At 42.8% G+C, this 20,285-nt stretch overlaps 1 protein-coding gene and 1 long non-coding RNA gene across 6 annotated transcripts in view; both read right to left on the bottom strand.

Moving 5' to 3' along the window:
* Window positions 1–1,503: 1,503 nt before the first annotated feature.
* Window positions 1,504–20,285, bottom strand: part of ptprz1a (protein tyrosine phosphatase receptor type Z1a) — a 78,118-nt gene continuing 59,336 nt past the window's right edge. For 4 of the 5 annotated variants that reach the window (XM_061037049.1, XM_061037048.1, XM_061037046.1 and 1 more), the window contains 18 exons: window positions 17,573–17,711; window positions 13,212–13,300; window positions 12,895–12,980; window positions 11,615–11,635; window positions 10,564–10,660; window positions 10,234–10,316; window positions 7,872–8,006; window positions 6,966–7,100; window positions 6,652–6,815; window positions 6,414–6,549; window positions 6,157–6,303; window positions 4,987–5,080; window positions 4,729–4,802; window positions 4,379–4,498; window positions 4,068–4,238; window positions 3,716–3,858; window positions 3,455–3,590; window positions 1,504–2,479 (listed from right to left, as the gene is read on the bottom strand). In XM_061037049.1, coding sequence (XP_060893032.1) covers window positions 2,333–2,479; window positions 3,455–3,590; window positions 3,716–3,858; window positions 4,068–4,238; window positions 4,379–4,498; window positions 4,729–4,802; window positions 4,987–5,080; window positions 6,157–6,303; window positions 6,414–6,549; window positions 6,652–6,815; window positions 6,966–7,100; window positions 7,872–8,006; window positions 10,234–10,316; window positions 10,564–10,660; window positions 11,615–11,635; window positions 12,895–12,980; window positions 13,212–13,300; window positions 17,573–17,711 — 2,117 coding nt within the window. In that variant the 3' untranslated portion in view covers window positions 1,504–2,332. The remainder of the gene's footprint in view (window positions 2,480–3,454; window positions 3,591–3,715; window positions 3,859–4,067; window positions 4,239–4,378; window positions 4,499–4,728; window positions 4,803–4,986; window positions 5,081–6,156; window positions 6,304–6,413; window positions 6,550–6,651; window positions 6,816–6,965; window positions 7,101–7,871; window positions 8,007–10,233; window positions 10,317–10,563; window positions 10,661–11,614; window positions 11,636–12,894; window positions 12,981–13,211; window positions 13,301–17,572; window positions 17,712–20,285) is intronic. The other variant, XM_061037045.1, reaches the window with a different exon arrangement.
* Window positions 14,032–16,381, bottom strand: LOC132973576 (uncharacterized). The gene is made up of 2 exons (XR_009673016.1): window positions 15,161–16,381; window positions 14,032–15,103 (listed from the first exon to the last, which is right to left on the bottom strand). It is a non-coding gene; the product is annotated as an uncharacterized LOC132973576 (long non-coding RNA).

The following is a 20,285-nucleotide window of genomic DNA, read 5'->3' on the forward strand; positions in this document are numbered from 1 at the left end:
TCTGAGATACGATTCCTCTGAAATCTCAAATGATAGAGCACTAAAACTTTCTCCCTTACTCGTGAGTAAGTGAGTAGTGAATTCATATAAAGTGAATGTAGCTCAGCTTCTCTAAAACAAATAAAAAAGACAATCAGTCTGTGCGTCCAATCAATTTGGAGGCATTCATGCAAACTAGGCCACCAAGCAGGGGATAATTGGGCATGTAATTATGAAAAGTCACAAATGCAAATGAAGGTGAGGATACAGGGGGGCCGGTCAAGACGACGTCTGGACACTTGACCTATTTTCTGTCCTGAAAAGGCGCGTTTCTTGCAGAGTCTTAGCCCGGATTAACACATGGGAAATCAATTGGAATAACCAGTTCAGTGCAGGGATTAAAGCATGACTCCATAGAGGAGGGAAAAAATAATCCACAGGTCGGACACAACCTCATCAGACCCCGTCTTCATTTTCTCTGTTTCTGTGTTTGTTTCTCTAACACCTCTCTCCCATCAGGCTCACAGGACTGTTTGCTCCATCTTTTGTCTGGCCCCTGTGACCTCTGAGCTTTGGCCTCCTTCCTCCTGTTGCTCGTGGCTGTGTGAGCCACGGTGATCGAGGAGCCGAGGCTCATTCTGTCGCTGTAAGGCACTCTGGGTAATCACAGAATGCTCATGTAACCTGCTTTCTCAGGCGACCGTTGATTGCCTCTTCATGGTCTTGGTGAGAGTCGGATCTTACTTTTCATGTCAGTAATCACTCATTTTTAGAAGATAGAAAAACAGTCCTGTAACTGGAAATATGTCAATCAGGTCAGCTATGGATAACAAGCATAATTTTCAAAATCAAAACTGAGCAGTTTAAAAAAAATCTATGGTGGCTGGGAAGTGCAAAACAAATTTACAATATGTGAAAAACTTTAAGGAGCAAATGTACAAGTGGCAGAACACTTTCACCAGTCCCCAAACAAATTTACAAACGACAGAATCTTTACGGAAAGGGAATTTACCAAATGCAGGAAGTGACCCGTTTAACAGAGACTGGGTAACAGACTCTAAAAGAAACAGCTTTCTGCACATGTTGTTTTCATTATGTATTTATTTTTTATTAATTTTTGCGTTCGCTCAGTTATTAAAAGGTAGTAGGCTGCTGGAGAGGAAACATCTTTCTGTCTCCAGAAACTCCAAGTCTTTCCGCCAAAACAAACAAAATGACCCCTCACTCAATCACTTCTGGGTCACTTCCTGCATTTGGTACATTACCGTAATTCACCCCCTGTACAGTGGGTGTCAGTGAAGACAATAACTAATCAGACCTATTTGATTTTTTTCTACCAGGCTGTAAACATGTTTATTTATGCTGTAAAAATGGATTTTTGCCTGTTGTGTGTATGTGACTTCCGGTTCATTTTTCATTTTTCAACACTGGAGGTTGCTTCTTGGTTAGGTCAGGCTGTAAAACTTGAAAGTAGATCTCGCTGTTGCTTCATCAAACAGCGTAAAGAAATCAATCAGACCCCACTGTGTTTTATGGTCTTCCACTTATTTATTCCCCTAGCTAAGAATCCGGCAGTGTTTCATGTCCAGCTACAAAAACAAACATGTCAGTACCCCATGCATCACATTTAGTCTGTTACAAAAAAATCCAGAATATAAAAGCATTAATGTTCTCCTACTACACGATTAGAAGTAAAGCATATCATCTGAATGCACTAAGAATGGTCAAATATAAAAAATCTAAACGTATAAATAGAAATTTGGTCCATCAAGTTGATTACTATAATATTATTTACATTAGATTATTATTATTTTGTATTATTCCAGGCCCTTTTTAAAATGTCCCTTCAACAGCACACTGCTGCTACTGTTGCGATGGTATTTACAGAAAGGATTTCAGTGCAGGAGTTCTATAAAAGACAAGCTAACAAAATATCTCTCGTTGTAAAAAGAGGCAGTTTTTCCCTTTTTTGTTTCCCCGTTTAGCTCGGTGCCAATAAATACAAAAGGTCGAGGAAAAAGTGTTAGTCGAGTGAAGCGTCTGCGGGCGGTACAGAGTTAAAAACATCAGACTGTTAGTCTACAGCTTGTATCAAAGTTAAAAAGTACAGGATGAAAAATACAAAAAGGCACACGTTACAAAAACCGCAGGGAGTCCAGATCGAGAGAAGAGGAAGAAGACGGAGAAGCTAGTTCAGTAAACGCCAGCCTCAAACTGCGACATGGCATCCTGAGCGAGGACGATCATTGTTTAGGAGTGGCAGCGCGAGAGAAGTTCTGTTGGTGGCTGAAGAGGAGAGACTAAAGGCTGTTGCTCATGTGTAAAAGTGAAACGAGAGTTCTTTGTGAGGCGGTTACACCAGGGATTCAAGGCTCTCTGCAGCGCTGCTGGCCGTCCCCACCACGATGGTACCGTTGTTGTCGGATGACTGGAGGGTTTTCTCGTCTTCCTGCGTCCCAATGAGACTCAGCATGGCTTTGTACAGGAACTGGTACTGCTCCTGTAAAAAAAGACGGGTAATCAGTTGTCATATTTAGCAGTGTTTGAGTACACAGGTTTTATTCTGATGATGTGAATTTAAAGGTCTGTGATTTCTGAATCATTTCACTGGAAGAGATCTGAGAGGAACAAAGACGTGTGACTGTATTCTTTGGAGAAAATAAAGCAAGAAAACTCTCTTTGTCATTGATTCCTGTGCGTGTAGACAAGTATTTACATCCTAAATTTTGCCTTCAATTACCACAACGTTCAAGTTTATCATCGAGGAATTCATAAACAGTCAGACTTCTGATCACACTGTCTAACATCTGACAGTAAAACTTCTTCGACGTCCAGTTTTTCCAAGCTTATTGCTGTATCTTAGCGACTTCCTGTCATGCTCCTAATTCCGACTGTGCCATTAATTAAGACTTCATACCAAGACTTTTGTTATGTAATTAGACTTTTTGCAACTAAAGGTCAAGGAACTCAAAGGTCCCTGTGGCCCATTGTTGTCCGCTTTTCCACCGCGGCCTGAAGTCCCAGGAAGTTTATTCAAATCAGGCCGAACTATGGCGACGCATTAAAAGTAAATGCACTACACCACCAGTCCAGTAGGTGGCGGTAAGAAGAAGGCAAAGGCAAAATATAAAGGTCAGTTGCGCTCAACATTGCGCAATCTACCATGCATTTACTGAATCCCTATGCTGTTGTTGAGCCCTTCTAAAGATCCTGTATAGTTGTTATATACGCTGTACTTATGTGCCCATGCATCCATTATCTCTATGGCTGTTCCCGCATCCAGATCGGCTGGAGCTGATTCCAGCTGTCATTGGGCGAGAGGCGGGGTTACACCCTGGACTAATCACCAGTCAGTCACAGGGCTTTCCCAAACTGATGTTAGACATAATTAAGCTTTAAGCATAAATGCTACGTCATACCAGCTGTGTAATAGAGAACACATAATCATCAGCGTACAGAGAAACCAAAGCCCTACTATGTCGCTGAAGATTCCCGGCCTCATGAGATTGGTGAGCTTTGCAACTTGGAAGACGTCGACCAAACCCTCCACTTTAAGCTGGCGCGTCAGAGTCGACAAAGCACAAAATGTTCCCGCCGTAACGCCGCCCACGCTGGAAAAACAAAAATAAAATTACTTCCTGAATCCCACAGGTAAATGTCCTCACACAAGAGAAATATCAGGCCAGAGAAATCTTAAAAAAATATATTTGCATGATAAAATCAGAGAACGTCGTACTCATCGTGGACCACTGTCGGTCCGTCCTTGGTGGCGCTCTCCTCTTTCACCAGGTTGAGAAGCTCAAAGGTGTTGCTGATGGGGCTGTCTGGGTTTGGCCAGTGGGGGGTGCGGTAGTGTTTCACTTCCAGAACGAAGTCGTCCTGTCGAATAAACAAGAAAGAGAGTAGATGTCAGTGACGACAAAAACTCCAAGGGAAGCCTCTTATAGCTTCTACATTTAGAGATTTTGGGGCAGCTGTGGTTCAGTGATAGAATTGTTTGTCTCTCAACCGGAAGGTCGGGGGCTCGATCCCCAGCTCCTGCAGCTACAAATCATCATCTGTGTGAAACATGTTCAGGTGACACCAACCTGTGTAGCCTCCAGGACGTATTCCTGGACCGCCACATTGTCCTCGTTGGCCAGACAGATGTTAGTCTCACTTCTGTGAGTGACAGTGAACATCTCATAGCTGATTGGCTGACCTTTACGAGGCCAAACGGCACATTGCCCCCCCTCATTCTCCTCCTCCTCCTCCTCCGTCTAAAAAGTAATTAGGTAAAACTTTATTAATATATCACTTTTAAAACACAGTTTAATAAAGGTACATTTGAGTAATCCCAAAGCTAACCCCATGACTGTTATGACATACATACAAGTTTACATCATGTTATTTTACTCACCCCGCCCGGCAGCGACACGATGACCTGGGCGTTGTGGTCCCAAATCATCCTCCAGAAGTCCTTAACGGTGCCTGGCAAAGGGTTCTGGGTAATGATGAACTCACTGCTCTGCCTGTAACCCTGCAGAAACAGAACCCTTAGCTTAATGTCCATGAGAGCCCTGTTTGTTTTTTCACTTGCTGACTGGGATGATTTAAAAATAGAGAATAAAGAGGATGATTCATTTCACACCTCTTAACCACGGGTTCCCAACCCCCTTCTTGTATCTATTCAAACTGGGCTTAACATCCTGAATCTATCCCCAAGTTTGAATTGATGTCAAACCTGAACAGAATCTCATTTGTACTCACTGTGATGTACGATGCGTTTATGTAGTCTGATGTTTCTCCTGCTGTTGTAGACAATCTGACTCTCGACCTCTCGACTTCAGAAACAAAAAACAGATGAAATGAAGAGTTTATAACCCAGAACATGAGTCAGAGTCATTTAAGGAGTGCCTTCTCTTCTCTCCCTGTTATGTTAGCAAACTGCAGTTTAAGATGCACATCCATATTCAATAGTTAGCATCAAGTTAGCATCAGGCTAACCGACCATCATGTTGGACTCACCAGGTATCACGGAGCAGTTTCTGTTCCTGCTGCGGTTGCATTCATGCAGAGCTGCAGAGAAGTCGCTCGGCTTCAATCCAGGGTGACATACCAGCTGTGGAAAACATCAAACATCTGTAAGTTTTGTTGAGCTGCAAGAGTTTGAACACTAGTCAGAAGAACTGAGACTACAGGAAGTAGTGTGATGCCGGAGGAGGTCGGTGAGGGGGGGGGAAGATTTCTAATTGGATGAGGTGAGGGACAGAGAGGCAGTGGAGATTTTGAAGAACAGGGGTGATGTGGTCCAGAATGAGAAGGCGTGCAGAGCAGAGTTCTGGATATGTTAAAAGTTTGCTTTGGACTTTGGATGATGTGCCGTAAGGGATGATCTGCATTAATCCAACTAGGTTTTTGGTATCTCAAATACTACTCTTTATTTCTCAGAAGATTGTCCATGTTTATTCTTCATTTGAAAGAAAACAAATTCTGATGTTGAAGTCAGAATAGTCTTGTAGTAGGCTACTCAAAATCAGTCTTGGTCTCGAGACCACTTGTTGAAGGTCTCAGACTCATCTCGGAATGGAAAGCATTTTCACTCGGTCCAGTCCCGGTTTCAGACTGGGCCAACTCCGGATTTTAAATCAAGACCTGTCAAGACCACCATCATTACTGTGATTAGAAGGAAAACAACTCTCTAAAAGAACCAATCACTTCAATTCATTCATAGTTTGATCATTATCACCCGGTTACGGCTGCAACCTTCCAGGTGTTACGGTCTAAGTGAGTGAAAAGCCCACTGCACACAAGATGATGATTTTTCTGTGATATTTATGGTCTTGGTCTTGACTCGGTCTTGGAGCACTCTGGTCTCGGGTATGTCTTGGTCTCGGTAAGTGTGGTCTTGACTACAACATTACAAGTACTTTTAAATCCTTATATATCTTCTTACAAAACAAACAGTCAAGCCCAGTTTCCACTGAAATGCCCTTGACTTTTTTTGCATTAGCTTTTCATTTCTGGTCTCATTTCAAATGTTGTTTTGGCAACAATTCAGCAGCTTGAGGGTCAGAAAAAGGGATTTGAAAATAAAACAATACAAAAAAGAAAGAGAAAAAAACACCTAAATCTAATGAATCTTAAACAGAAATCCATGAAAGACTCAGCACAGCGCTGCCTGATTGAGCTGCTCACCTTGAACTGTTTCTCCAGACACGTCCTCCCTGCAGGCCCCGGGATCAGCAGCTCGTCCACGTACCTGTGCAGGTGAGCCCCTGTCACCTCTGTGTCCCCGGACAAGATGGCTTCCACCAGAGCATCGTGGATAAAAACGTACTGTTCCTGCAAAGAGGAGACGGACGGCTGTGGTTGGTTACACTGAAGAACGATTCTTGTTTCCATGGTGAAGCCATGTTTATGAGAACTGAGTGAGTGTGTGGACAGAGTCTGACCTCTGTCTGAACCAGGTAGTTCCTCTGTGTGCGGATGTGTTTGAGGAAGCCCGTGATGTTAACGTTCCCTTCGTCTTTGATCTGCTTCAGCATGCTGTCCAGGACGATGTATGTGCCCGTCCGGCCCACACCAGCGCTACCCGGGAACAAAAGAGGAGAAGAAGAAAAACGAGGAATTAATGTTAGGGTGTGGAGAAAAAAACGAGTCAATGTTTTCCTCTCATTTATGAGCTGTTACCTGCAGTGAACCACCACTGCCCCCGTCTCGTCTTTCCTGGCTTTGGACGACTTGCGGACGAAGCTGAGCAGCGGCAGAGCGAACTCTGGGACGCCCATGTCGGGCCACTGGGTGTAATGGAAATGCATCACCGTCCTCTCGTTGCTCCGCCCCTTCTGGGAGCCCTGCAGGTGGACAAGACAGGAGTGATCAAAGAAAACTTCCAGCAGCGACTCACTGCCTCTGGAATCGGTCGGGAGAGCCACATGTGTTCATTTGTGACTAATGAATAGATGACACATACACATATGTCCCATATGTCCCATATGTCTGACCTTTCTGGTGTGTGTGTTCCTGATGGTGAAGGTCCTCTGGGTGTAGTAGGCGAGCGTTTGGCTGCTCTTCACCGTCACCAGGAAGCCGCCGTACTCCTCCTGCACCTCGGCCGGCCAGTACTGATCACACTTCCTCTGAGGACGCATCCATCACATCAAAATTATGAAAATCCACATGAGACATAATTCAAAGCCTGAAGAAAAAAAGGTTGAGGAAAATAAACCATCTGTAACTCTCTCAACAAGCTAAATCATTTACCATGTAACGCTCTGTGTACTAAAACGATTTTTTTCTCAAAAATAACTAAAAGATTTGGAAGAAATTGACATTTTTTAAGATATAGTAAAGAACATGATTGGAAAAATCAGTGAAAAATATCCAAATATCGGTCTGTAAACCTTTCTGTGTTCTAACCTCTCCATTTTTCAAAAGCATCTCCAATATTGATCCTAGTTTGAGCACGTTTCTGCTCGTGGAGCTTATTAGAAACATGCAGAGGCTTTTTAGGTCGGGTACAATCACTTCTATCTGAACCAGTTCTCTTGCCCGCTTCCATCACTGCAACACCTGTTGGTTTGACCTGATAACTGCTCTCATATCTGACAAACCGAGGGGCGTCCAAAACGGCCGTGTGGGGGTGCCTTAAAACCGCCTACCTTCTCTGGTCCAAACAAATCCAGAGCATTCAGGACCAGAATCTAAAGTTAGAAGGAGGACATACTGGCTGCTGCATTATTGTCAGAGAAGCCAGCACTTCAACATAGCATGTTTCCTTAATGTCTCATCATATAGTAAGCTCACTTTATTATGTAATTCACTAGATATCTAACACATTGCTCATTTAACCCTTTAACGATGATCAGCATGTATATAAATGTAAGTTCAGAAGAGATCCGGTCACTCACTCTTCCTTTCTCCACCAAGTTTGTGATCATGACGATGACGCACACGTTCTGCTCCCAAACCATCCTCCAGAAGTCCGCTGTGCTCGACCTCAGAGGACCCTGAGCAGCGATGTACGCCCGCGGCTTCTTAAAACCCTGACGGATAACACAGAAGACATTTTAAAACAACCACTGGACCCGTTTTTTTAATGTGTTCAAAAAATGCACAAAAACATATTTGTTTAGAGAAAATGTCCAGATATGAAAGAGATTTCCAAAGAGACCACTTCAAGCTCCATGCTGCAGAAAGATGAAAAGACATGAAAAACTTTGGTACTTTAGTCCTCCAAGCGGGCAGGCCAGGTTCAAGTCCGACCTGTCACTCCTTTCTCGCATGTCATTCCCTGCTCTCTCTCTCTCATCTTCATCATCAAATAAAAATGAAAAAAGCCCCAAAATAGGAGCGCCGATGGCCTAGCGGTTTTGTCGCGCGCCCCATGTACAGAGGCTAGAGTTCTCGTTGCAGCGGATGAGGGTTCGAATCCGACCTCGGCCCTTTGCTGCATGCCTTCCCCCCCACTCTCTCCTCCCAACATTTCCTGTCTCTCTCGACAGCTAATCCAATCAAATAAAGGCAAAAAATAACTAAAAAAGAAACAAAAAAAGAAACAAAAAAAACCAAAAGTGTACTTCAGTCAAAGTTACTGTTTGGACAACTTTAATTTGTAATAATTCATGGAGTGACTCATCACGTCATTGGCCAGAAAAAAAACATGAAGGCTTCAAACCAGCAGATTAAAACGCCAAATCAGATTAATCAATTCATCAATCTTTATCAATCTTTTTCTCTAGTCCGTACTCTTTGGTATATGATTCACCGTCTGAGGTGTATAAGTGCCAAGGTAAATCGACCCTGAACTACATTATCTATGTGTGTTAGTCCGACTTTAAAGAGGACATATTGTCCCCCTTTTCCAGCTTTTCAAACATTCCCCTGTGGTCTAAATGAAACATCTGTGCTGTGCTTTGGTCAAAATATAACATAAATCAAGCACCAGAGGAGGTTTGTGACCCTGTATAAACCAGCTCTCTCAGAACGCTCCGTTTTGGTGTATGTGTCTCTTTAAATGCAATGAGCCCCCCCTGAGTTTCCCGATAGACATCACTCCTCTGTAGAGAGAATAAAAAGGTCAGACCTGTGTAAAAGTTTTGTTCTAGGCTGGGGGCGGAGTCCATGGGTGGAGATACCAGGGGAGGGGAGGGGAGGGGATTTTTATTTTTACCAGAATCCCACTGTGACATCACAGGGAGAGCACATTTGAAACGGAGCATTTTCCTCTGTGTTATAAGACTTATGCAGACCACAAACAAAGGACTGGATGGGTTTATTTCACATTTTGTGGGTCAGTAGACACTCAGGTTACCCAAATATATGTTCACAAACACTGTAGACGTGGATTTTTCAGAATATGTCCCCTTTAAGAAATTAAACTTGGAGTGAACAATTTTACTAGTATTTAAAAAGTCCTGTTTTAGTCGTACTGACATTTAAAATCGAGACTGATTCAACATGCAAACTATGCTGGTTCTGGCGCTCCTATTCAGCTCCACCATCTCGTCCAAACACCTTCACCACTGGAGCCAAAACACTAAGATGGCAACAGTCAAAATCACCAACTTCAGCTACGTAAAAGTGGACAAAAATACTTTTGGTTATCAGACAATGCTCAAGTCAAAAGACTTTCTTTGCTTTTGCTACATTTTTTCATGAAGGACGATTCACATTCGACTACTTTTCAGAGCTCAAGGACTCACACAACAGATTTTGGAGCGAAGCACTGATTGTAAATATAACTTTTGTCAGTCAGAAAAGAGAGACCTCTGCAGGGTCCCCTTCAGAGCAGCGCAGGAAATGAAGTGTCATGTGCTCTCAGCAGAAGGCAGCATTCAGTCGCTCCAATAGTTTGATAACCTTCACATGACTGACAGTGGGAAGCCGTCAAAGTGTGAGCGCCACAGAGATCCTCAATGTGTTTTTGACTAACTTCATAACCCGTGTGGGCTCTGCGGAGAGGCCCTGACAGTCACTGTGTCGCCTCTGCTTTTCACACACAATGAAAACACTGGAATGAATGGAGCTGTGATAAGCATAATAGAGAGCCACGCAGGTCCTCGCTAACAACGGCCTTTTCTAATGAAAAGGTTCAAAAATTATTCAAGGAGGAGCGTGAAGTGTGTCAGAGAATAGAAATTAAAAAGTTTGCGCTCTGTGTTTGAAAGATTGGACTCACAGGAACGAAAACGAAGGCCTCACTTTTGCCAAGAGCTGCAAAAATGATCATGTCAAACGAGGTTCAGGTTAGATCGAGTACGAGTTCCTTACGTCCACATAGTTTGCGTTGATGTAGTCCCTGGTCTTCCCGTCTTTGTCGGCCTGCAGTGAGAGTCGCACCCGGCTGTGGTCATCTGACACAAACACAGAACAACACCTGATAAGATGAATGCAGACAAAACTGACGCTTAAAGGACAACAGGGTTCCCCCCGTACACAGCCAACCTCTCTCAGGTAGGAAAAATTCCATGAAAAATAAATCAAAACTCGGACTATAACTTTACTGTATTTTATTGTAAACGAAGAGCGTGTTTGGCCCGTAGCTGCCTTGGGGATTATGAAACATAGAAACAGAGTTGTCTTGCACTGAGTCGTACTCACAGGCCAGGATGTTGCTGTATCTGTTTTTGGTTTTGTTGTCGGGATGGTTGGAGCTGTCGGTCGTCATGCCCATGTCCACGGTGCACGCCTGAACCTCCTGAACACACACACACACACACACACACAACATTACCAGAGGTGCTGCTTGTCAACAAGCAAGGCAGGCAACTGCTTGGGGCCCCCAAGGGCTGACCAATTTTAAACCACAGCAGTCGCCCAAAATGCATACATTTTGAAATAATAGTAGGAAACCCCCCAAATGGGGCTCTTTCTGACAGCACTCACTCTCGTTGCCCTGCTTAGCATCTAGCATGTATTACTCCTGTGAAAACCTAGTTTGTCAATTAAAATCACTCAAGGAAAATGAAGATGAATTCTTTGTCTGGGAGTAAAAAAAAATAAAGAGGAAGAGGGTAAAACACTACTGGATATAATAGTGATTGGAGGGGCCCCCAATTAATATTTGCCTAGGGCCCAAACCGACTCTAGAATTGCCTCTGAACGTTACAATACACATTACACACAGAATAAAGCTTAAAACCCTCACTGACAAAAGGTGGGAACTAATTACATCAAAACAATTCAGAGGGTTTAATAATGTGTGAGTGATAAGTTCTTCTGAATCATAGACTGTAAATATTAGTGTTTGAAGCCTGGGTGATGTCAGCCATCTGTTCCTGCATTGGGCTCTGGAGGCTCATCGGCAGCAGCCGCCATGTTGGAAATGCTGTCTCAGTCTAACTTTCAGTCGACCTAGCATGTTTTACCTCAGGTGTATATAAGAGTGTCCAACATGCGCATTAATAATTAAATGAAAAGAAGTCTTTTTTATTCATGAGTCTCAAACGTAGATGTTAACCAGGAAGTGAACGCTGACGGAGGGTTTGAACGGGCTGACTGTTCAACATATATGTCAAAAATAAACCATGCTTTACACATTCACATCTTTCAACAATAAATAAAACACTCTGCATCACAACACAGAACAAAAAAAAAAAGAACACACGGAGCTACGAGTGCAGCGGCGTTCATGGTGAGGAGAGCGTCTTACCTCGTAACTCTCCTTCAGGATCTAATGACGAGGGGGAGGAAGCAGCAGGCAGCAGTCAAGACGTTTCCGTGAAAGAAACAGCCAACCAAAGGGTGCAAAAATACAAATTACAAGACAACACAGACAACAAGAAACTCTGAGGGGATTCATCCCACAGAGCAGCTCATGCTTATGCCAACACGGAGGGGGAACGAAAGAAATCTGCAGGTTTGTTTGACTTGAATGTCAGATTTATCCTAGATTTAACTTTTTTATTATTATATTTTTGGTACCAGGCGTGTCACACCGGTGGATGTCACTTTCCCTGAAACACGATTTCATCACACCCTCGTTTTACTGAGTGAGTCGTTGATGAAATACTAAATTTAAAACTAAAAATTCAATTGATTGAATGCCATTGAGCCAATCACAGCTGTTGAACCAACACACCAGGCCAGCATTTGGATACCAGTATTATAAAGGTGTTATATTAATGTGTAATTACCAAAAGACTGTAAATATTAATGTTTGAAGCCTGAGTGACATCAGCCATCTGTTCCTGCAGGGGGCGCTGGAGGCTCATCGGCAGCAGCCGTCATGTTGGAAATGCTGTCTCAGTCTAACTTTCAGTCAACCTAACGACAGGCTGAGAGCTGGAGCTGAGGCGGGTTTTAAGCCTCTTGTTTAACGGTTACATAACGGCCACCTGTCAATCATGTCAGATACGCGCCTAACTATGGATAACACGTATCGATCATAAAATCAAAACGGAGACGTTTTTTTTTTTAATTCAGCTCCCGTATAGGTGTGTGCCATGCTGACAATAACTAATCAGACCTATTTAGTTTTTTGCCCCAGGATGTAAACATGTTAATTTATGTTGTAAAAACGGCTTTTTTGGATGTGGTGTGTATGTGACTTCTGGTGTTTCTGCAGTCAGCCTCTAGTGGACACTCGATGAACTGCAGGATTTTGCACTTCCTCATTGGCTTCATCTTTCAAGACCAGAGGTTGTCGCTTTTCATACCTGACACGCTGCTCACATCATAAATGAATGCTGGCTTTGATTTAAGTAAATGTTATAAATCAGAATGAAAGGCTGTTAAATGATCCGAGGATTTGAAAAGTCGCAGCACTTTGTCAAAGTACCCGTGTCACATCATCACAGCTCGCCATGCAGCATGCAGTCAACAACAGGATAACACAAGTGCACATAAAACAAACACACAGCAGTCAGGTTTTAAAACAGCAGTGAAATATCTGATTCATTTTAGTGCTTATAAATAAATCGATCTTTGTACCTCAAACTCCCGCTGAAAGCCGCCGGTGTCGTGAAGCTCGGCTACGTGTTTGACAAAGTCCTTCGCTGGGAACGCGGTTTCTTCATCTGGGGAAAAAATGGAAACAGATGTTTTATTTCTGTTGATGTTTGAATGTATCTGTGACTGAGTCGTAACAAACATTAAAGAATATATAAGTAGAAGATAAAGTACGGACAGCTTTATGTATGTTCTGTCTGGGTGCTAATGAGCTATAAGTCAGTCCGTGTGTGTGTGTGTGTGTGTGTGTGTGTGTGTGTGTGTGTGTGTGTGTGTGTGTGTGTGTGTGTGTGTGTTACCGTCGTTTAATGCCGCGTTGGACAGAGCCTGAATGACTCTGGGCGAAGAGCTGTCCTCGATGTAGAAGTGAGCCGTCTGAAAACACGCCCTGCAGACACAAAGACATTTAAGAAAAAGTCAAAAACAAAAGAATAAAATCTGATGTTAAAAAATATTTTTAAAAGACTACACATCACATACTACAGGATTTTATTAACATCATCGTGCCCAGAGAAGGCGGTAGAGCCGGCGGTTAAATTTGTTTTTTGAATGCTAAAAAAACATGTTTGGGTGAAGACAGGGGAGACGCAGACAACATGGATTGTCTGTTCTTCAACGAGAGCTGGGATAAGATTGTAACTGTCAGATGCATCTCAGGTGTCCAGTGCACCTGTACGGGTTGTGTCTTCTGCAGGTCGCCACTACTACTGTCCTCTCTCGAACGGTATTGTAGTCACATGAAATTCTGCAAGACCCTTTCATAACATAATCGTAGAGATTTTAAAGGAAGAATGTGAGACTTTTTGATCCAGTAGATGTCGCCCTTGAGCTCCAGCATGAAACCAAAACAAACTGCAATTTGGCCACACCTCCTCCATACTGAGGCCTCCGGATGAGTTAAAAGAAAAGTGGCAGACAAAATTGTTCTTGTGTCAAGCTGCAATCACCTGTGTCCTGCATTGTTGTGTTAGCATGCTAATGTTAGTGCTCTTTAGTTAGCTCGTAGCTTCACATTGCAAGATCTAAAGCGTGATCTAAAAACTCTTACTAACATCCAAATAATCAGTGAGTATGTTCTTCTTCTCTCTAGTCCTTCACTAAAACAGCTTTTATACTCAAGGGGAGGAGCCGGCCGTCCCGTCCATGTAAACACGGCTCTGACAACAACACAGCCAGCGGGACTCGAGCTTCTCACTCATTGTAGACAGTCATGACTCAGAGACACATTTACACAGGATAGACTGGATTTATGATATATTTATGTGTAACATGTTGCACATTCTTCTTTTAATTTAGTTAAAGGGTTTTTCTTAAGTTTATGTTAGTTTCCAACAAGCTGATTTGTTTTGCGTTAACAGATTAAACTCCAAGAGAGGAATACAAATAAATAAATGTTTCATATGCAGATGACATAGTTAATAGAGTCAGTTTTTGTTAAACTCTAATATAATCTACATTGATGTCATATTTCAGCCTGGCAGAGACCGGAGGCTCAGCTGAAGAGCAGAAGATGCTTTTGTTTTCATGGCGCTCTGCATTGGCCCAGATTTTTTTTGGGGGGGAGAACACACGTTAATCTTCCCGGAAACACAAGAAAAAAAAGATGTTCTTTTAATCCTTGACAAGTTTTTAAACGGATGAGATGGCCTCTGATGAACTTGCGTTGTTTCGGCCAGAAATGGGCATCAGGGATTATCACGGCGGCAGAAAGGGTCGAGCTGTGAGATTAAAGACGTGTTTCTGAGGAATCACAGAGACAGAAACACAAACCGTCATTCTCTCTGAGAGTGTGACGAGTGTTTGTTTTTTTAATAAGATAATCTCGGTCTGTTCAGCATTAACTCCTTGTTGTTTAAATGTTTGAACAGATTCGGGTTTCTAGCGCTCGTCTCTGTTAATATACAGACTCTTTATTGTCTCTGAGAAACTCCTGTCTGCTGTTGGTTTGTAAATGTATGAATGGTGTTTGGAGAGTGTAAACCCAAACTGCCCTATGGGATACATAAAGTTTTCTCGAGCCGTTTCCAAATATGCACTTCATATATTCATATATCAGATCAAAATATCTAGATCATTTCATGAGGACTGCTCCAGTTATTCTCCTGACTCCTGATCTCAGTTGATTGATTTTAAAACTCTTGTGATCACTTTTAAAGCTCGTAGGGGTTCAGCTCCAAATTACATTGCAGACCTCCTGACCCACCTACGACCCCCCCATGCAACCTGAGATCCTCTGGTAGGTCGTTACTTACGATACCTCAGGCCGACCTTCAAACTAAAGGTGACCGGGCCCCGAGGCTGGGGAACGACCTGTATATATCCTACCAACTGTTGCCTATTGGCTTTTAATTCTATGTATTTATTTTAGTCAATTTCTTGAAAATGTTAAGATAATACAAACAAAATAAAAAGTATACGCAATAAAAAAGGAAAAAAACAAACAGAATCCTCAGGATTCATAGCAACAAATAAATAACTCAAATAATAAAGTTCATGTTCAAAAGGGATAGGAAGAAGTTAAAAACTTTTCTGGTCCTACCCCCTCTTGTTTTTATGCTTTATTCACAGAAAAATAAAAATGTAATTTTTTATCCATCAGTTTTGTGAAAAAAGCCGCCTGAAAAGGGCTACCTGTCTGTGCAGAGATCGAGGATAAAGTGTTATCCTTTCATCACTTCTGATTTTCTCTTCTCTTCTACCTCTGTGTTGTGTGTTCAGTGCTTTACAAATAAAGTTGATTGGTTGATTGAGATGCCTTTAAAAACGTCTTAGCTTCCTGCTAATTTGCTGTTCATCTCTCAGCTTGTTGTAAACTTGTAAAGTCACCACAATCCGCTCAAACGTCTTGACCTCAAATGCACAGCAGCGGTTTCCAAATGAGCACTATGTTGTCAAGGGGGGGGGGGGGGGTGAGGAAGGACACAACAGCGGCAGGATTAGTGTAGTTTGGCCTCCTGCCGCTCGCCCTACAAGACGCTGACACGATTCCTTCTGTCCGACATAATCAGGCGGATGTCCTTTTCTATCCCCCGGCCCTCTCTGGACGCTCGCAGCCAAGGTACATCATCCTCCAAGGAGCATTAATCCCCCTCCTCCTCAGATTATTACCGGTTTAGCACTGCTCAATCTTGGAGATACAACAACAAGCAGGGCGCAAAACAAGAACAATATGTCGAGTCTGTGGCGCTGCAAGATGAGAAATGTGAAAAATAGGACTGAAAGGGTTTACAGCGTGTCCTTCATGAGTTCTCAAGTTGGTTATTTCAACGTCTGAGTGGGAGGCAGAGTTTTTCTCCCCCACACTTCAATCCTCAGCCAAAGATGTTTGAAGTAGAAAACAAACTTTTGTTTTGCTCTAACTCTTAAGAGAAGAAAAAGAAGAAGAGAGGAACAACATCACTCAAGGTCGACCGGGAGACATCAAAAATGATGCTGACAAAAGCGAGCGGCAGTGGGTGGTGGCTCTGAGAGGTTGTGAGAGAGATTATTCACACCAGACAAAAATCAATGATAGAACCTGGATGTTGCAGGACTTTCCAAACTTTAGGGAAGACTTTTTACTCGTAGTCGTAGTTGTACTTTAGGCTGCATGGTGGTCCAGTGGTTAGCGTGGTTGCCTCACAGTGAAAAGGTTCCTGGTTCGAATCCACATCGGTCAGGGCCTTTATGTGTAGAGTTTGCATGTTCAGATTCTGAGTGGGTTCTCTCCGGGTACTCTGACTTCCTCCCACAGTCCAAAGACATGCGAGCCCTAACTCTAGCTCTAGGGGCGCAAGATAGCCTAGTGATTATTTTGTGTCTCCTATGTACAGAGGCTATAGTCCTCGACTCATAGTCCTCAAATACGACCTCGGCTCTTTGCTGCATGTCAACCCGCATTCTCTCCTCCCCACATTTCCTGTCTCTCTTCAGCTGTCCTTTCTTATGAAGACACACAGGCCCCATAAAAATATCTTTCAATAAAAAGTGTTTTCTCCCTAATGAAAAACATTATTATTTGGAGTTAAATAATAATTACATAGAAATATGAGATACAAAGAAATTATTTTAGGGATTGATCCGACCGAAAAGGTGACGCCTGCTCTCCTTTTGACAATCACAAGCCTTTAACTCCACACCAAGGATAAAAAGGTTTCAAACGACTCGTTCAAAAAGAGAGAAATCCTTTACTTCAAAAATGACATGTTTATACGGGATCAAAAATAGAAGTCCGAGGCACAAAATATCAGATCACCTTTCTTTTTTAATTACCAAAAACTGCAGGCAAAGTTCTGCATTGGAAACACACTCACCTGTCCTATGAAACACAGGTCGTCTTTTTTTTTATTTCTGTACTTTTTGTCAACCTCAGTTACAACTCTTTGAGAAAGAAAAAAACTGTTTGAATGTTGACTGACGGACATCAGAGAGGAGTGGACTTCTTCTTCCCTCATAATCGGTCTTGGTCTCAAGACCACTTTTTGAAGGTCTCGGTCTCGTCTTGGAATGGAAAGCATATTTACTTGGTCTCGATTCCTAAATGTGTTGGTCTCGTCTCGGTCTTTGAGCACTCTGGTCTCGGGTATGTCTCGGTCTCTGTTACTGTGGTATTGACTAAAACACTCTGAGGCCAAACTAGTATATAAATAAATGTATCTTTAAATGAACGTTCAGGACTGACCTCCAGTAGATGAGGATGCCGATGAGGACGACGAGGCCGAGGACGGTGAGGGTTGAGATGACGGCCAGAGGAACCACAGCCTTCCTCTCTCGCTCCCTGATCGACCCGACTCTGGACTCGTGGCTGCTGTTGCTGGCGTCTGGAGAGGTAAAAAAAAAAAAAAGGGACATAAATGAAGAAAGGGAAGAAGCTGCTGCGTCCTGGAGGTTTTTCATGTCACCGTGTTTGAAAAAGTGGCTGCAGAAATGTTCAACCTCAACCTCAGCCATGCAGAACAAGAGATACACTAAAGTAACATTACACTGATGCACCCTGCAGTATGATGTTTAAAGCATTTTCACAAATGTTCCCCGAAGGCTGGATACAAGAAGCCTCTGGTTTTGAAACCAAAGCCAGCGTGGAAAACATGCTTTTATGTTTTTAATGTCCTACAGTCGTGGAAATGTTGATCCACATTTTACAACTCTTACTCGCTCGTCTTGGCTGCAGTTGCTCCAACATTCGGCTGCTGAACGATAAACTAAAACACAACATATACTGGTCAGTGTTAGACCAGCGTTGTTTTGGTTTCGTCGGTTGTAACAGAATTTATTATAAAGTTAATTTAATCACCTAGAAAAACCCTTTCAGGACCTTCTGGATTTGTTAAAATCAGGATAAGTCTGCAGGGAAACCAAGAATTTCACAAGACGGCTCTTACATCGACTCTCTTCTCCCAGCACTGGAGAGTAGCCCTCCCCTGGTAGCCCTGCAGCATTCTGCCCCCCTCAGGAAGGCTTCTAGAGAGCTGGCCAATCAGAAGAAAGTGGGCATGTGGGGAGGGGGGCCTTAAAGAGACAGCAGCTGCAATGAACTGTTTCAGGCCGAGGACAGTGTCAAACAAGCTACTTCTTAAAAATGTATAATGTCGGACTTGGTCTCTTTTTTCCTCACAGTTTCCATTGAAGTCCTCCTAAAAGCATAAAAATATTTGTCTGATAATGAAAACACGGGATGTAACTCATTTCTGCCTCCAGAGCAGCGTGGCCTCTTTTTTGCAGAACTGAAAAACTCCCGATATTTCCACGTCTCTAAAAGCTACTCCGGCCCGTCACTCAAACATGATGCACCAGCATTCACATTCACACACACACACCGCCTACAACTCAAACTCAGCGCACTCAAAGGCTCCGCAGAAACCACGAGAGAGAAACACTCAAAACAAATAAAAGCATCCAGCAGCTTAATTGTGACTTTGAATAAGTGGGAAAAGAAAAAGTGATGGCTGAACCTGACCTCGCTTAGCTGAATCCTCCCTTTATGGCGCCATAACCAGTGAGGAAAACACTGGTATGGATTCACCTTGACTGGGAGCCGGTTTGTCACAACTTACCTCTTCTGCAAAAAACGGAGTCATGAAAGGCCGAGGTGACTAGTTCACTAAAGGCCTGTTGTTGTGAAGGCCTGTCTGAATGAAACCCATTCACACAATCATCCATCCTGCACACACAAACACACACACAGGCACACACAGGCGATGATAATGGGCAGTGAAGAAGAAGAAGAAGAAGAAGAGGAAGAAGAAAAGACCCCGACAGAAATGGAAAAGGTTACTCGTGTTTTGGTGCAAAGACTGAAAAGACAGAAAAGAAAAGAAAAAGTGAGTCAAGGGAAATCTGATGAGATTTAAGGACTCAGAACTCCTCAAAGTTCCCGTTGAAAGGAGCAGAAATTAAAAGATGGAGTTGTCTTACTATACATCTGGCTGTCACCATGTCAGGGGCACGGATGAGGAGACGCACACACACACAGAGAGAGAGAGAACCTCTGATTTGGATAAAGAATCGCCTTTAAAAGACTTGAGAGTTGCTGCAGAGAGATGTTTTGCAGCTTCAGTGAAAGACTTTCAGGCTTTGTCCCATTGCACACAGAAACCGTTTTACAAACTTTTATACTTTGCTATTAAATTTGCTCTGAACACCAAGACTTGCTGAAAGCAAAGTATTCAGAGCTGAAGTGAAGCGAAATGTAACCTCCTGTTACCTTTACCACAAAGCAGGCCAGCAAACTTTGGATAGAATGTAAAAAAACATTGTCCAGATATACCACGCGCCATGCCATGTCGCTGCAGAGTGGGTCAGGTTAAATGTGTGGTGTGGTCTGAAAACAGCAAGAAACATCGACCTGTTGAGAGTCTTGAAATGAGATGTACCAACTCATTCAGATTTAAACATCAATTCAGGACACTCGACGAGTCAAATTAGCTCCCTGAATCGGCAGATTTAATTATGAACATCCTACATGTGACTCTCGCTAGAGAACAAAACTTGGTCTGTCACCACCTTTGCATCGAATCTGAACAAACCTCAAGACCAAACACGTTAAAAACCAAAAATAAAAACCAGACGAGTAAAATATTCTCGGCCTCTAATGCGCGTGAAACTCAGACATGTTTTGGAAAACACCTTGAAAGCAGCTTTTGTCACCCTGATGGAGTATCTGTCTGCAGCAAGTTTCCAGTCTCTGGAAGATGAATTCACGTCGACTGACTCAAAATTAAAAATGGTTAAGAAAGAATGAATGAGGACTACAGACTAACGTGAGGATTAATGCTACCTACAACTAAATCTACATATTATTCTAATTCTCCTCGTTGATTCCCAAAACAGAAAAGATGCAAGTTAGAAAATGGGTTGTGCTCTTTAGATGATTTGTTGTTAATGTGGTTTAAAAT

Source organism: Labrus mixtus, chromosome 4 (genome assembly GCF_963584025.1).
Source record: "Labrus mixtus chromosome 4, fLabMix1.1, whole genome shotgun sequence".
NCBI lineage: Eukaryota > Metazoa > Chordata > Actinopteri > Labriformes > Labridae > Labrus > Labrus mixtus.